Source organism: Nylanderia fulva, unplaced genomic scaffold (assembly GCF_048542155.1).
Source record: "Nylanderia fulva isolate GAGA-0341 unplaced genomic scaffold, ASM4854215v1 Scaffold26, whole genome shotgun sequence".
Classification (NCBI taxonomy): Eukaryota; Metazoa; Arthropoda; class Insecta; order Hymenoptera; family Formicidae; genus Nylanderia; species Nylanderia fulva.
Genome location: NW_028190325.1, coordinates 1,105,817 through 1,124,478, shown reverse-complemented (window position 1 = coordinate 1,124,478; position 18,662 = coordinate 1,105,817). Strand labels below are relative to the sequence as shown.

The window sequence follows — 18,662 nt, the reverse complement described above, 5'->3', positions numbered from 1 at the left end:
CGTTCACGATCACGAAAATAAGAGTAAACATATTTCCGTTCTCCTTTTTATTTCCTTCGCGAAATGAATTTCCGATCTGCGAATATATAAAACATCGCCTTCGTATCCTTTTCGATTCCGTTATAAACATCGGAGAAGGCGTCGCGATGCAAACTTTCACTCATTATAGCTGTCCAAGTTATTTTAAAATTAGGATATACAATATATATATATATATATATAACGTTTCTCATAAAATATTATCAAGACTATCGTTTCAAATATGCTAGAATTAACCCTGTTCCGGAGAGATCAATAAATTTGAAATTTCTTTTACTGTCTCCTTCATACGGATGTCGAAAGAAAAACGTGTGGACATATGCTTTTAAACTTTCAGTCTGGCGTCGCAGCATCCGTGAGCGAGAAAATTCCCGCAATTTTAGAATCAACCCGTACATTATTACAGAAATGAACAGCAATCTCCAAGGAAACGGAACGTATTATCACGACGTCGACAAAAAGCAGCGACTTGTCCGGCGAATATCGGTAATGCTGCTCATTCACTTTAATGTAACGTATTTATTATAATCTGTATATGCGCAGTTACGCGAAGTGGAATCTATAATACGTACATAGGTGCACGCACTGAACATGCTCGCGTGATTCGTTTCCAGTCGCGTCATCATTACTTTTGGAGCATGTCGTTGACGTAGATAGCTTGTTAAATTTTTCGAATGCTTGGTTAATTATACACAAAATTAGTGTATCGTGCATCGAAGAGAGAAACAAAGACCCGAAGAATATGTATGGGTTTCCAGCAGACTCGGTAAAAAAAATTCCCTGACTTTTTCAGATTTTCCAAGACCAGAAATTAATTTTTTCCCTGACTTTTAGTATTATTTTTTTCCAATATATAATTTGCATATATCTATATGATAAATTAATTAAATGTTAAATCATGAAATTCTTGAGATATTTTTATCAACAATGAAAAGGTTCAGAATTTAAAACAAAAATTACATTTATTTTAACAAAAAATTTATATTTATTTTTAAAAAATTTTAAATTATTGAGACAAATGTAGAATAATGTGAAAAAAAATCCAGATAAATAGTAAAATTTCCTGACTTTTCCCTGACAACTCCAGATTTATAAAATTCCCTGACAATGCCTGGTTTGCTAGATTTCTCTAACCGCTAGACACCCTGGTATCGCGTCTTGTCACATATATAATCTATATGAGGTGGATTTAATTTATTGCTGATATGGTGGCAAAAAAACGAAAGGCAGATCACTATCGACGCAGCAACGAAAGGTTTTGCGAAGGATACACGACGCTGATCGTGGCGCGTATATAATGAAAGGTCAACGCGTGTGATTTCAAGTTCGTTTGACGCAGGTGGGATATCGAAGTGCGATTGCGAGCTAAACATTTAAATGTCGACGATGATGGAGAGCAATCTCTTGTGCGTTTCGATTCTTCGAGATCAATCGCGATGACGTATAGCTAGGAATTGCGACAAACATTCTTGCCTTCTTGCCAAATGAAAAGAATGAAGCAGGATCTTTAAATTTTATACGAATAAAGTAAAGTAAAAAGATAATGTATACCGCTCAAATCGTGAATGTAATTGCGTTAAAATAAAAAGTAACTGTTTTGAATAAAAATATCCTTATCTTTTTTAAGATCCGTTTTACATCGAGTAATAAACAGAATATCGTTTTGGAATACTTTGTTAAAATTCCTTCTGAAATTTTGACGCTTTAATGAGACACCTCTCGCGAATGTTGATCAGAAGAGGACATTGCAACGGTTTCATATGTAACGAGCAGAACGGTCTCGGCATTATTATCGCGATAAGAAACCGTTTCGGATACGAGTCGAAAAGACGCAACATGCGTCGAGCTTGTCGTGAAAGAAGAAGGTCCAACGGTATTGGAGTATTTAATAATCTCATTGATAGTGGCCCGAAGATTGACAATTATTGGTGAAACAGAAAGAAACATAAAAGAAAGACGTATCGTTCTTATAAATTATACGTCTTGTCCAAGTATTTATCGCGCGCTTCTCTCATACGCCTTTAACGTTCAGTTCGTAAGAAACATGGGTAATCGAGTGAGTGGCCTTGATAACCACCGGTACCGGCCATGGTTCGAGGAGAAACAGGCACGCGGTTAATATATTGCGGCGTTCAATCGGCCGAGATCGATCGGCGGATCCACTCTAGATCGTAAACTAGATCGCTTCTCACCGCGACGACTCGAGCATCGTCTTCGATTTAAGGCGCGCTCGATCAAAGGATCGAAGGAGGAGGAGTTTATAAATTATTAAATTTTCCTGCCTTTGTCATTTTTTATTTTCATAATTTTAAATTCTATGAGATATTTAAAAAATTAATTACTTATGTAACAGCAAGCGGTGGAGAAGAAACGGGGGAGAAAATTCAGCTACGACAATCTAAAAAACTCGTTCTGTTAATTAAATGACAGAAGATTGACGTAACTGCAATGCTAATATTACTAATCATATTCGATATCTGTTAATATAATTAGGATTTGACATCTGAATGACATGACAGATTTTGTATACACGTGTTTTACGTATGATATAAAAAAACCGTACATATTCGACATTGCGTGTTTCAACATACGTAATGAATTTTCGCGGCTAACATCACTTGAAACAGTTTAGAAAGCACATCACGCCATCTGTAACTTGTTTGACATATTCAACTTGTCTGACATATTTTGTTTCGACTACTGATTTCTTCGGAATCCTTCTTATCCTTCAAAGATACTGCACTCTATATTAAAAAAATTTTTTTTATTTCTCTCATACAAATAAGAATATATATATATATATATATATATATATATATATATACTTGCGTAATATATAATTGCAAATATACAATATAAAATATAAAATCGTCAGAAGTATATAAAAATAGAAAGAGTCTTAAAAAAATTATCACTTTGCTAAAGATGCACGCGTAAAAAATTCGCTTTACAGCACCACCGGCAACATATGTCATCAGTCTTTCAGGGAGATATAAATATACATATGGACATAAAGGAACGTGCATGTCCGTATTGAACGGGTCGTGACGTCAACACTCTCATTCATCATTCCGGCGTCGCCAGTGTAAATTTATTAGGTGCATAGCGGGAACCGCAGAGACCATTCAAAAAGCTTGTGCTCTAAATAATAGAGCGATCTAGTTGATGCACTGGAACTCCGATTATAATAGATCGGTTTTTATTTGTAAGAGGTATTTGTAGAGCGGGAAATTATTTGCATAACAATATCCCTGTGACCGATTCAGAAAAGCGATAAGGAGAGGGCAAGGACAGAACAGTAGTACACACAACGAGCATAAGAACTAAGTTATCCGCCTCTCGAGCCGACAAAGTTTAAGCTATGAAGGTGCTCAGGGTTAATCCTCTCGGCGACAGAGAGCTCTTTCAGTACGCGACGAGACATCTCTCGGTGCAGTTCGTGAGCGTCGTCGAGAGGTGCGTCGTAACACGTCGAGGCATTTTGTATCGCGATTCTCAGTGAGGAAGGGAGAGAGAGAAAGAGAGAAATAAACGAGAAGGACCTTCATCTGATCGAAACGATAGTCGACATGAACCTGGACGAAAATGTGCCCCAGAAAACCGTCGTGTCTCGGATGCACGACAAGCAGAAGACCTTCAGGTAAGATCACCTTTGATCTTTCCCAAACGCTATTTTTGATTAAATTTTTTTACATTTATAATTAATTATATAATTTACATAAAGTTGAATATGTTTAGTAAATATGACTTTTATATATGAAAAAGAGGTTATTTATTATTCGTTTGCAACGTAAGAGAATTGGTAATGCGAAACTGTAATTGCAAATGATTTTCGATTCATCGACAAGGGCGATTTGTGCGACATTTGCGGAAGTTTGTGGCCTTCCACGATAATGCATACTTCCGTATATTTGAAATTTCCGGGAAAAGTTCTAACCATGATGTTAATTCATAGAAATGCTCACAATAAAATAGGACAATTTTATAAATAAAAGGAACGTAATGCAGTTCTATATAAAACTTAAGAATCACGTTCGATTCATTAAACTCGCGATTATCAGCATAATTATCTTGCAAATATAATTAATGCAAGTTCAATATCTAGATCATTATCTTTTATAATAGCATGTTGCTCAAATATTGAAACATGCAGCAATTAGTTCAAGAGCGAGATTTACGTCATACCGAATTGACAGTTTAGGATAATTGCGTAATCAACCGTGTCTTACGTATTGTATATTTAATATCATTGAAAAAAATATGGAAATCTGTGTCAAGGCCACGAACGGATCTTCCCACAATCGCGTCTAACAATACGTTCCCTTTTAAAGCTGTACAGGCTGATCACCGAACACGAGCGAGTAGGAAGAATCTAATTAAATATAGAATTCGATAATAGTTACACTAGTAGATAGTGTTATTAACGCATAATCTTGACGGGCGTCAATACGACTATTTAGAGTTTGTCATCGGCAAATTTTAACAATTTTTTTTCTCTTGAAGCAATGTGCGATCCGAGTTAACGGTCGATCAAGCCGAGGCGATGGAGCCGCGAAGGTAATACAGTATTTTACAGCTGTGTTCAATGTTAATTGTAGCTAGCGCCAACTGGTAAAACCTGCATGAAAATGTTTCCTTTTATACCTGTTGAACGTAATCATTTCATTGGTATAGTCAATTGTCCTCGTAGAGAGTAGTGTCGTGGCCGCTTTTTGTAGTGTTATCTAATCATTTGAAGAATTTGTCACGCAATGCAAATTTCTTTTTTACATTCTACACACTTACGAAAATAACTCAAGATAATTATACTGTTATTTATAAATCACAATTTTGAAATTTATCAAGATTGACAGTGATTGTTGGAGATTTAACATTATTAATTTTTCAAATTTCATTTTTCACTCTACACTACACCTAATTTTGAACGACAAAAGGCTCTTTCTCTGAAACTGGAAAGAAAAAGAGAGCCTAAAGTTTAAGAAATTTTCATATGTATATTTATGTTATCATTTTCCATTTTTACATGTACTTTATGTAAAACTTATCAAACGTAGACCTTACACTTTCTGAATAATTTGCATAATAATGCATAACTTATTCAGGCCAAAGCTATACTTGTTTAGTCTTGATGTGGCATACGAATGTTTCATGCTGCACTTGTGGCATTTTATGGATTGACATATTATTTCCAATTACATAAGATTTTTGTGCTCAGTCGAGTATTTGTGTGTGATGTAACAACAAAACTATATCACAAAAATATAAATAAATTTTTTCTACGAAGAAAGAAATGATAAAACGTCGTTAAATTTAGTACTTTCAATGACTTTTGATTTTACGAACTAATTCTTTTTTTAAAAACCAATTAATTTTTTCGCGAAATGTTATCGCTGCGATATTATCATTATATCCTTTGACTTGTAATGACTCGTATAATAATTATTTTAATTGATCTTTTTAAAGAAAGGGCGCGATTATTGCCATGTCTTACGTTATGATTAGATTTCAAAGCAAATATTCTGATGTTTGCAAAACATATTGCACAATAACATTGCACAATGGTACATATATAATACTAATGCACAGTGAAATAAAATTATAAATAACACGCTCTTGTTTTATGAATATGTAATATTACTCCAATATTTAGGTATGTGTGTATCTCAATGATAATGGTCACGTTGTTTTGCTAGAGTGCAATATGCATTAACCGCACTCAATCAACATTCCACACATTCGTGTCCTTTCCATTGCAAATTCCTTTGCATCTTTTATTTTTTTGTCTAAACTTTGATTACCGAGTAAAAAAGAATGGCACGTGTGCATAGGAGCAATCCAGCATTATCTTTACGTCAGTTGTACATACTTTTCGCAAATTAATATCAACATCACTGACCAACCATCGACACTTGACACAAGAAGCGGCACGCGATCTGTCTGCTCTTGTCGGTGCGGTTCTGGGTTATCGCAGAGGTTCTCCTTATCGTGAGAAATTTTTATTTTCCTTCTCCTTCAACGATACACCGTGTTTGTCGAAGAATGAAATGGTTGGCCCTCGTCAGTATAATAGTGTCAAGTATATAGTGATGCTACGTGGTAGAAATATCCTTTTCCAAGTGGCAACTCGCATGAGAAACTCCCTTATCCGTGACTCTGTCAGGTACAGTATTCATGATAAACGTGACCCAACTTATCATTTATGTACACATTTTATACATATGGTCACGTGCCCGTATCTCACATCACGTATATGGTACATTTTTATTTTTAACTTATGCTCAGAAATTAAATTTGTGATGTATAAGACAGATAATTGCAATGAAACGACTCGTTTGATAAATATGCCTTAGAATGGAATTTTACCGATATCGGTCATGTTTGTTTTACGCTAGTAATCTTTAGATAATTTCGGCATAGTGTTGAATGTATAATAATTTTGTAGCTTGTTTTGCCTCATTGTACAAACTGGCACTAATGTAATATATGTGACGCTTTTATCTCTTCTTGTATGTAAGGAAACCTTATATACTCGTTAGTTGGCAAATAGGTATTAAATGAGATCATCAATTTGCGGGTAATTTTAATGAATGAATAAGTCACTGTATAATAAACGCGATAAATTATTATCATAAGAGAAGACTCTCGTCTTATTAATTTTGTCAAAAAATTTCATGCTAAAATAATAATACTGGTAATGATTTATAAATAATGTGTCGTATCTCATTAGCTAAATAATTATCATAGAGTCAAAAACAGTAAAAAAATAGGATAAAGACTTTCATTATCAAACAAATATTTTATCCCTCGGTATTGATTTTTCTCTTATTCCTCATGCCTCAAATCTGATGGGAACAAAAAGAAATTGCACTGCCCGGGAATCGAACCCGGGTCGCAAGAATGGGAATCTTGCATGATGCCACTACACCAGCAGTGCTGTTGTTACTTTGGCGTTTCCTTCAGAGTATATGAGGCGGTCGTACCGTAGAGATATAATATTAACGAATTAAATTGTATTTTATTAAATTTATTAATTATTTTATTTTATTAATATTATGCAAACATATTTGTGACATTAAAATAATGCAATTTTTTTTAAATTCTAGATTTTTAAACAGTATCTCGATGAATAAAAAAATTGATTAAGACAGTGACATATAAAACGAGATAAAAATCTGTAAATTTTAAACTATTACATATATGTATATACCTATTGATATATATTGATATATATCGATGCAAGAATCTTAATTAAAATATATCAAGTTGTAATAAAAAATAAAAAAATAAACTCTGTGCGATGGCCGGGAATCGAACCCGGATCAACTGCTTGGAAGGCAACTATGCTTACCATTACACCACCATCGCACATGGTATGTAACTTGTTAGTAGTAAAAGAGATCATTCATTTTGACATAATTAAAAATTACTATAACCGTTGTCAGTTATTTTCTATTTTCAGAATAAAAATAATTTTGTTTTTGCAAATAACTCTGGAAATAACGAATTAACAACAATTTATTCATTTATTAAAGCTTGCAATAAATTGGTAAGTTTATTTTGTATCTATCTGCCAAAGAGAATTTCGTAAGAAAACAAAGTTTCCTTAATAAATTTATGTTAATGCTTAAAATTATTGTAAAAAAACTAAAAGTCGTTAGAAATAAGAAATACACGATACCAATATTTTACTTTAGAAAGAAATTTAATATTTATACAGCTTTCGTCCTTGAAAGTCAGAAATGTGTACCAGATGTCTCCTAAATTATAAATAAGATATATAGGGCAGTGAATTTCTTAAAAATGATTATTGCGTCATTATGAATTGTGTAATGGAAAAATGATTACTGTGTAACTAGAATTTAGCTTAATGTAGATTTTAATACTAAAAATGCTTATAAAGAAAAATATATTAAAGAACAAATAAGAGACATTTAGGTAAATGACTTATTGAATATTTTATTCTGCAAAGAGTTTTGCTTAAATTATTAAAAGCTTCAATTAGTACGAAAGCAAGAACAGTTGATTGCTCTATGTTTTTTATATGTGACATAAAAACTCGTTTTGGTTACAAGCATTTGTAACATCATATATTATTCAATGTTATCGTGCGCGTTTCAGCAGGAATTGAACGTTGGCATAGATTCGACAACTGAGAAAAATACTATACTCATTGTGAGTAAAAAATAAGACAGAAATAGAAAGAGTTCTCTCTTTCATCTTTAACAGACTGTGAGTATTAGAATGAATATTTTATTTATCTCCTTCAACATAAATAAAAAAGAATCTTAGTTTAATGATAAAAGCACACTAACCCAGAATGAAGATTTTATTCAACGAATTCATTATGCATTTGCCTGAGGATCATTATTGCTTTTATCGACCGGAAAGTGTATTGTGGGCAGAGACTTCCGGCAAGCATAATGTCTCGAGCGGTAGTATAGCCCTTACTTTACTGAGGATGAGCAACTTCATCATAATTCATTAAAGATAATAGCAGAAAAAGAGAAAGTATATGCTGTCTTATAAGGCCTCTAATTTTACGTAATTTCTTGATAATGTAACAAATTTAATTTATAGATAATAAAATTACATAAAGCTAATATAATTTATAAATAATAATTTATATAACTGTACATAATTTAATTTATAGAAAATAAAAATTAATAGAGATTAAAACTCAAAAATGAAATTACACAGAACATATAATTTCTAAAATAAAAAAATATAGATGCAAAATTTCTCTCTTTCTCTTTCTGCTTGGATATATTTATAATATTTTTACACGTTAATACATTTTGAATATGTATTATACTACGTTATAATTTAATTCTCGATTGTGCGTATACATAAAATTGAACTTGCAAAGCATTGCAAATCGTGCAAACTGCTGACCCCTTCGTAAATTTTTCAATATCAGGAGCGTGACGATAACGATGGCATGAGATGGGGGAAAAAGGCGCGTGTTAGAAAGCCCTAGCTGCCTCTCGGCTGGCTACAGCTGGTAAAACCGTTTCTCAGTGAACCTTGAGCGGTCGTCGATCGCGGTTGTTGTCTGTGCAACTTCGAAACCTCATTTCATCGTTATCTATTAATAAATACATTGGATATTTTTCTCTTCAACAAGAAAAAACCTATCGAAAAGAGGAATCTTAAGATTTGTGAAACCATATTTCGAAACCCGGAGTAAATAACGACATTTGAAATTGTAATCTTCGCGAACAGAATTTTTGTTTTTGAAAATGCAGTGCTGCCAATAGTCTTCTTACTAGAAGAATAATGTATAAAAGATTTTTACAAATGATGTACATATATACGCGTGTGCTCCGAAACATCGACGAAGATTATCTGTATAAATATGTGTTGTTACACACATAAATTAAATACAGATGTGCAGAAAAACTAATAAATAATATTACAAACTAAAAATAATTTAATATTAAGTTGCCAAGTTGCAAGAATTACTAGTATATATCCAATAAACAGATAAGATAAAAAATTAAAAGCGCGCGCGCCGATTACAAACAGTGGTATTCATTATCGGTCGCCTCGTTCATCGTCAAGTGAAATCCCGCGCTTGTGCAAGTAGGTCGCAAACACATGTTAATACGAAACAAGTACACATACAACGAAGCGTGAGACATTCTTTCGAAAGTCGTTTAACACGTAATTTTTTTATGGAGAAAGAACAAAAATACAAGACGATCAATTATATTTTGTTACCTGTATTAAATCTAAAACGAACGTCATACTAAAATCTCATATACTGTGATGCGCATAAAGTTTGCGTAGAATTGCAAGTTGTTATGTCCTTGAATATATCATTTACATCTTGTGCATGGAATGAAGTAAACGCGACACCGCCGCGAACGTTACCAAGAATTATGCTACGCTTAGACGGGCAGGTTTACCACTCTCGTTACCGCACTTACAAACCGCGAGTTCAACCATCACGAAAGGAAGTCCTCGGATGTCAAGAGCAATTGCTATTGCAAAAGAAAGAAAGCGCATAGTTCGCCGTGTGTTTGAAAGTAGCGCGTGGAAACCGCAATATATAGAGTCACACAGAGACTAACTGATCGTTATTAAAATCAACCGTGCTCGAAAATATAATTGCGACATCCGACGTTTCGAATTGTTCGAAAGGATTGTTGAAAATGCTAACTTATGCAAAAGCGTTGTGATTTTGAGCGAGCGATTATTCAATGAAAATATAACTGAAAGTTGTTTCGGATAAGCAAGCTAGAAGAGAGTCGGACACTGCGTGGAAAAATTGAAGGAAATGTTTTTTGGATTATGGAAATAATGAAGCCACGTAGACGAAGCGTGAGCGAGTTGCTCGATTGGAGATGTCTAACTGGATGCAAAGACATCATCGTCAAGAACGAGAATAATACTGAAGAAGGGCTCTTCCTGACAGGTTGTAATAAGGAACCGGAAACACGCAGGCGGAAACGATCCGGTACTTGGCCGTGAGTAAAAGATTCAGATTATCAGCAATTATGAGAAAAACAGTGAAGAACATCAATAAATAAACTCGGTCTAAACTTATTTTTTTCAATCTATTTTAAACATTTTTCCACAAATAAATTTAGCGGTTTTCATCCAGAGGTTTTAAATACAAATATAATCTGCAACTTATTATTTTGTATTATTTTTTCATTTTATATTAGAGTGTAATTTATTTTGCTGCTCTCCGAATATGTAGGCTCCGGTAACGGATACTTTTTAATTAATTAATTTTTCATTATACAAGATAAACTCTAATGTTATTTCGTGCTGACATAATATGAAATAATACAAGCGGTTTCAACCCTGATATCGTCCAATGGATCTGGTTCTCATTTAACAATAAGAGGCTCGGATTTGATTCTCGATATAAAAACACAGTAGCTTCGTAGACTATAAACACCATCGCGCCGTCTGTTTGGACGCATAATCTTTAAGAACTTATATCGCAAATCTTCTCGACAGCTCATCGAAAACAAAAGTACCGTTTGAGTGCCATTAGAGTGTTAGCTTACTAGATTAGATTAAATTGTACATTAATTTGATAATTTAATAAATTAGATTTGGATTAAAAATTGTAATTATATATGAGAAACAATTATTGTATGTATCATTTACTCCTTGAAATTTAATTCACTTTTGGCTTTTAAGTTGCTAAAGCCATCGGTTTAAAATGTTACAACGGAGATATTCTATTTTCTTACTTGGCTCTGATTCAAGAAGCTCGGATTCGATTCTTTATACCGGAAGATTTCTTACTACTAACTACAAAAACTAACTTTTATTTCAACATATAGTATTCAAACTTTACTCAAACTTCTGCAAAAATTATATGTAATCGATTGACCTATACACGATTAAGAAGTGACACAACGATACATCTAATATAACGTCATTTTTATAAATATAATCGGTCACGATGTTATTTCATGGATTATTGCAAAATCGTTACTAAGTATAAAGAATCAAGCGAACATTTTTGCTAACACAAAATATATATATATATATATTTTGTCTCACAGATCATTTAATTTCGCAATTAAATTGATATCACGTAATGATTTAATTTCAACTCGTATATGTAATACGAGATAAACACGTAGTAGCTTGCTCAACATTTTTGCTATGCCACGACATCATTATCATCTTGTATACTAAATACCGAAATACATCAAGAATCTTACTATATAACAATCATAATTAAATTCAACTTGAACGTTGCAAAAATTCTTAATCATCAAAAATTTTTTTTAATTATTAAGATATAAAAAATCATTAAAAATATAAAGAGTTAGGGGGGGGGGATCAATATCAGAAACAATTTTTATTAAACAACAGAATAATGGCTTTAAACTATATTGAAGATTTTTCGTTACTAGATAACTTAAAGAAAACACAAATATTTGTCATCTTGATAAAAATTGTATATAATTGTATTTACTATCTGAGAGATTCTTCAGTCTGTTTTATACAGATGACACTAATTATTTAAAATAAAAATGTATTTGTGGAAGTGAACACAACAAGGTGAGAGCTAATTCTGTTTAATATAAGCATCCATTATTCGCGGTTTTTATTAAGTTATTAAATAAATGGATTTTTCTCGTTTACATCACTTTAGGGAGGTAAAGGGTACCAAGGAATTCATATCTTAAATATCATGAAATTGTTCTTCAATATCTTAGCAATGTCTAAGCAAAATATATTTCGTGGCTCGTACAGCGACTCTTATAATTCTTAGTTATGATTTCATTTGGCGAGCCGGGCTTTAACGGTATTTTAATGTTGAATGGATTAATTATTTATTAGAATACTAATTCCCACACCGTCTATATCATACTTATAATCGGACCATCACTGTTCACATTTAAGATGTATTTGACTAGATATTTTGCGTGCGACTTAATAGAATTCAATAGTTTGTAAAACATTACAACTATATAATTAAAACATACGAACTATAAAATTATTTTATATAAAGAGTTAGATTAAATATGAAATACAATAAAAAGCTCGTAATAATAATAACTTTGAAATTCTTCTAAAAATTCTTCAATTTTTCCCCATGAATAATATTGATTTGACTGAATTCTCTTTATTTGATGATTTACCGAGAAGCTGAGATGAAAGTTGCGTGAAGTAGTTGAATGGATCTCGAACCAAAACAAATGGGTTGCGTGCTTGGAATTGATTAGTGTTCGCGCCTGCGTGCAGCACTGGGCGTCACAACGCCGGCGTTTGCGACCTACGAGATCCCAATACGTCGCCAATAACCCGACACGTTTCTCGCGGTGCTTCAGTGCCGAAGCGTGCCTTAATCGTGTTGGTCCGCATCGCTCTAATTATCGTGCGCAAACGTCGTCTCTCCTTCATCCGCTTCTCAAGAGACCTTGTATTGTAAATTGATTGCAATCGACGCTGAATGGACGAGGCTGAATTGAGGTATCGTGAATAGAAGATAACAATCTTTCTCGTCTTCATTATAATTCATATACACATACCTCGAACACGCATCGTCTCTTCGTCTCTTGGCGATATAAACGTGGATCGTGTCTCGCGACGATATTATACGTACGGGAAAATTTGCTAATTTTTTTTAAAGAGGTACATTGCTTCGCGAGTGATTACGCTAATTGATGATTATTTAATCGCATGTGCATCCGCAGCGCATCTGAGTGCTCCGCTTGAATCGGGAGCTGCGGGAGCACTTTTTGTTGCTCCTTTCTTCGAGACTGAGAGAACACGCTCGAGAACCTTTCGCCGCACACATTCCATCCGATCCGGCTTTTGAGCTCGATGGGCTTGCGCGCGCATGACGCCTCCTTCGCGCTGTCCATCGGAATTTCAGGAATTCGCGCTCGATGCAATCGATTACAGAAACGAGTGTGCGTTCTCACCGTTTTCTCTCGGCTGACGGTTGGAGCAGCCAAACGCGCGTCACCTCGCCGGATCACTTTTCGTCAAGATCTTTGTCTCACCTGGCGTCGAACCACCTCGCCTTATATACCCCAAGAAGTTCCTGATCCAATCGTCATGACGTAACGACGCAGCGTTGTTACAACAGCGTTATTTACATTTTACGGATATATATTTTATTTGGCACGTGTCTGTTGTATTTATCTCACTCATTAAATTCGTTTAAAACAACACATTTTTCTTTTTATATAAAAAATCTTTAATATAGCTTAAAAAGAAGATGTGTGACTGATATTGCTCAAACCAGTTGTAAACACATAAATATGATGATATATGTAATAAGCACACAGCTACGTCAAAAATGAAAAAAGTAAACAATAAAATATTACTAATATAAGTATGCTGTCTTCTAAGCTGGGCAATAGAGCCAAGGAAACGAAACGAAAAATTAATTAAACGGAACTGTATCTCAATTTGAGATCCCAAAGTTCCACATATAAATTAATTTCGAAGTAAGAGCAGTCGCCCGGAAAGTGAAAGACGCGGGTTCGATTCCCGCTTCAGCGACTTTTCGGACCTATATTTTTCTCGCTTATTTCTCCATATGTAAGTTTCGAAATTAATTTATATGTGGAACTTTGGGATCTCAAATTGAGATACAGTTCCGTTTAATTAATTTTTCGTTTCGTTTCCTTGGCTCTATTGCCCAGCTTAGAAGACAGCATACTTATATTATTTATATTGAGAGCCGATAAAAATATTTATTTCTGAGTTTATTCTCGCCTTGGGCTAATCACGGCGGTATTTACTAACATCTACTAAAAAGGCAAATGAAAAATATAGGATCGAAGGGGTCTGAATAGCTTAGTTGGTAAGAGCAGTCGCCCGGAAAGTGAAAGACGCGGGTTCGATTCCCGCTTCAGCGACTTTTTGGACCTATATTTTTCTCGCTTATTTCTCCATATGTAAGTTTCGAAGTTAATTTATATGTGGAACTTTGGGATCTCAAATTGAGATACAGTTCCGTTTAATTAATTTTTCGTTTCGTTTCCTTGGCTCTATTGCCCAGCTTAGAAGACAGCATACTTATATTATTTATATTGAGAACCGATAAAAATATTTATTTCTGAGTTTATTCTCGCCTTGGGCTAATCACGGCGGTATTTACTAACATCTACTAAAAAGGCAAATGAAAAATATAGGATCGAAGGGGTCTGAATAGCTTAGTTGGTAAGAGCAGTCGCCCGGAAAGTGAAAGACGCGGGTTCGATTTCCGCTTCAGCGACTTTTCGGACCTATATTTTTCTCGCTTATTTCTCCATATGTAAGTTTCGAAATTAATTTATATGTGGAACTTTGGGATCTCAAATTGAGATACAGTTCCGTTTAATTAATTTTTCGTTTCGTTTCCTTGGCTCTATTGCCCAGCTTAGAAGACAGCATACTTATATTAATAAAATATTACGTTTGTTAAAAATTTAAATTTCGAGATGTTGTGTGACGTCAATCACGATTAGAGCAAGAACGTAGCGTGTAGAGAGATCGAGAAAAGATTTCTCCTTTGATTCATGAAGTAAAAGCGGAAAAGAGTATATATAATACCTACCATTAACAATAATATCAATAAAAAATTTTACTGTGTCACATTCGTGTCTTATATCATAGTTACTCGATTCTACTTTGAAGGATGCCACCGCACTCGCTCTCGTAACTGTGCAAATCGCTTTCTTCACTCGAAGAAAGCGCTGTTACGTCAGCGTGTGTGCGCGCCTCGAGCGAAAAGATAAAAAAACAGCTGTACGCGATCGTCGAGGAGGTATACGCGACGTAGTCAGACACGATGAAAATATACCGACGTAACACATGCGTTTTAGCGCTAGAATGATCTCGGCACCGTTCGCTGCATCGCGCGAAGCTTACTCCTACCTGCAACATCGACGCGAATCGCTCGCATAGGAATGATTACCGACCTGGATAGTCGACAGGATAGGGACGATCTCGCGATTGTGAGCGACTTGGGCGACTCATTCCGCGTGCGACCATCTCGCCACGCGGTCGCTTTCACGCGTGTCTGTGCGGTATTAATGATTGAGAATTGAGACGAAAGAAATAGACTCAAAGGTTACGACTTGACTTTTCAGTTTTTTACGCGTATTTTGTAATTTGATTCCTAGTGCGCGAGGTATCGATTATCTTACTGATAAAATATGATTGTGCAGTGACCTGAGAGAAATATTGAAATGACAATCGTGAGAGTAATTTTTTTTATGTTTGTTTCGGGAAGTCAAACACCGAAAAGACAGATTGCTCGGTCCTACGTAAGTCACAGTCAACGTCTAAGACGGAAAGTTTTCGGACATAGTTCAAGGTTGTGAATGTCGTGCGACATAGTCGGAAAAATCTTTTTATGCAAATGACTCTCTCCTTGAAACGAGCTCTTCCATCGCATTCAATACATTCAATTATGCGTGATGTCATATTTAATTTTAATTAACATATAACTATGTGCGTTGCACGGCTGCCGCGAAAATTTTCTCTTTCGTTTGAAATGCAGCAACAGATAGGTGATGAAGTAATTGCGAAATCTAGTATCTCTGCGTTAAAACGCATTTCATCTCAATTGATACCTTCGGAGAAAGGAAAGCTTGTTCTCAACCGTATACTTTCGAAGGCTCCTCGAGCGAAGGACGCCACCGTGCCATCACCTCGGAACGAGATCGAGATCCTTAGAATTTTAGGCATTCACTCCGAAATGAATATAAGAACGAGTTTAGAAATCCAATCGTACAATCGCGCTCATCGTGAAAGTCCCGTACTTTGTAACCGTGAAATTACAGAATGTTCTAAGAGAGGCATCTGCTTAGCAATTTTCAACAGGTCGAATAAACGGAAGAAAATTTTTGAAATAAGAGAAATGTATTAAGCGATTATCATGATCCCTTAATTAAGCATAGTGGAACAAATTGTATCGAGAACGTAGTAGTGGCCTGTCTTATTTTCATACTACATATGCACTCTTTTAAACGTTGCATCGTAAATTTCGATGAGTAGCGATAGACAAGTCATCCTAATTTGAAAACACGGAATTAGACGGTTAATTTTAGCATCCGTAATTTCTTCTTTCGCGTACGTGAATCTTAAAATAAATTTTGGCAAGTCTTTCGTGTTGCTGCAGCACAATCTAATACGTGTATTGCACGATATTCATACGTGTTTTGTATTTTAATTACTACTCGAAGATATCGTAATTCTTATTAACTCATAAGGATGCTTGATATCTTATCGAATTCGCGTTTCACTTTTTTCATTTTCTATCGGTCACGATAAAACATTTAGTCGAATTAATAAATTATTAACAATTTCATTCTAAATACCTTAAAATATTTCATAAACTTTCTTGCTTTTTTGCTCCTGTAAAGTAGATAAAAAAGTCTTTATCATCTAATGATAAGATGACGGATCAGATTTCACTCTTGCATGACAATGATGTCATTGCACAGTACGACTTTGATTGCGATGTCGAGCCGCAAGACGATGGATCGAACGATTCGTCGATGGAGAGTAATCGACAAAATCGCGTTCTCAGGTAGACTATTCTCGATCATTCTTTTCTGTCATGAGCGATAAGAAAGTAATTTCGAAGTGTTACGATTAACAATTCATAAACTGTCACTTGATAAGCAATTTTAAAACCTGACGAGTTATATTTGTACGAAATATCTAAAATAAGATTTAGTGTATCACTATATATAAAATATATATGAAGTTATGAATGAAGTCTTTCGTGTCGTCGCATCGACTAAAGTTAATTATAACACAAAAAATTGTGAGACAAAATTCAAAACGAGCTTGAGCTGTTTCTGTTCTATCTGAAATGTATTTTCCTCGTGTGCATCCTATGTCGTAATTACATATCATTTCTGTTAAAGTCATAAAATTAAGATGATTTAAGTTGCAACACAACTAAAAAAAAGTCTGAAAATATTCAATGTATGTACTAAAATGCATTATAATTGCGGCTTGTTCATATATTGATAAGAAACAATAATTACTATAGATATAATAATCACCTTGACTCAGCGTTATTGTGAGTATATATATATATAGCTTGACACATAATGTGTGCAGCTAATTGCGTAAATATTAATTATTAACAATTTATGGTCACTAATATGCATGTACTTGACATAGTCGTTTTCAAGTAGAATTAAAAAGATAAAATGCGATGTAAAGAAATCCAAGTGTTTCATTTTTGTTTAATTTTTTCACAAAATATATTGAGAAAAGAAACGGATATTTTTTTCAATATTCTGCTGAAAAAGTGTAAGAAAATATTTTCGGTCTTTTGTCCATAAAGAATAAAGACGAAACAATATAATATACAATACATCCCTGCGTCAAGGTTTTGAGTTAAATATAGACTCACATTTTCTTTTACGGTATCTAATTTATGGTGTCTAATACATTTGTCAATTTTGTTTTTTTTTGTTTAATTTTTTCACAAAATATATTGAGAAAAGAAACGGATATTTTTTTCAATATTCTGCTGAGAAAATGTAAGAAAATATTTTCGGTCTTTTGTCCATAAAGAATAAAGACGAAACAATATACAATACATCCTTGCGTTAAGGTTTTGAGTTAAATAGACTCACATTTTCTTTTACGGTACCTAATACTTTTATGGTGTCTAATACATTTGTCAATTTTGTTTTTTTACAGGAGAACTAGGAGCCTAAACGCACCAAGTCCGGTTCAAACATTCGGGCCATGTGGACGTATCATGAAGAATTCCGCAATGGTTATGTATGTAATTTACATTGTATTATGTTTAATTAAGACATTTATGAGCTATCATTCAAATGATTAATCATTTCATCGAAAATTTCTATTATTTCATTTTTTTAAATAGATTTTATTTTAATACTATCCATAGATTTTAATGCGTTGAAAATCGTCCTCGATTATCACACGTGCTTTCATTCTTTACATTGGCATCACTAATTAAGTTATAGAAAAATATTTTATGATCGCATCGCACCATTAAACTCAGATTCATGAGGTTCGTAAATGATCACAGATTAAAAATGATCATTAATGTAACGTTAAAAAAATGTTTGACTGCTTAGAAAGCGTTTACTCATCGAACGATATTTGCTTACTTTGATAGGAAAAGTTCAAGATTATCTTCATTATCAAACAAT

General features: G+C 34.0%; 1 protein-coding gene and 2 non-coding genes across 12 annotated transcripts in view; 1 reads left to right on the top strand and 2 right to left on the bottom strand.

The window, feature by feature from the left end:
* Positions 1–3,440: 3,440 nt before the first annotated feature.
* Positions 3,441–18,662, top strand: part of LOC114938926 (NAD kinase) — a 22,408-nt gene continuing 7,186 nt past the window's right edge. For 2 of the 10 annotated variants that reach the window (XM_029313074.2, XM_029313073.2), the window contains exons 1-3: positions 15,480–15,779; positions 16,884–17,047; positions 18,181–18,264. In XM_029313074.2, coding sequence (XP_029168907.1) covers positions 15,702–15,779; positions 16,884–17,047; positions 18,181–18,264 — 326 coding nt within the window. In that variant the 5' untranslated portion in view covers positions 15,480–15,701. Of the gene's footprint in view, positions 3,680–4,542; positions 4,597–6,103; positions 6,200–9,044; positions 10,509–12,805; positions 12,988–15,479; positions 15,780–16,880; positions 17,048–18,180; positions 18,265–18,662 lie in introns of those variants that run through there. The other 8 variants (XM_029313076.2, XM_029313075.2, XM_029313078.2 and 5 more) reach the window with 7 other exon arrangements.
* TRNAG-CCC (transfer RNA glycine (anticodon CCC)) lies at positions 6,903–6,973 on the bottom strand. Its single transcript has one exon. It is a non-coding gene; the product is annotated as a tRNA-Gly (tRNA).
* Positions 7,333–7,404, bottom strand: TRNAG-UCC (transfer RNA glycine (anticodon UCC)). The gene has a single exon. It is a non-coding gene; the product is annotated as a tRNA-Gly (tRNA).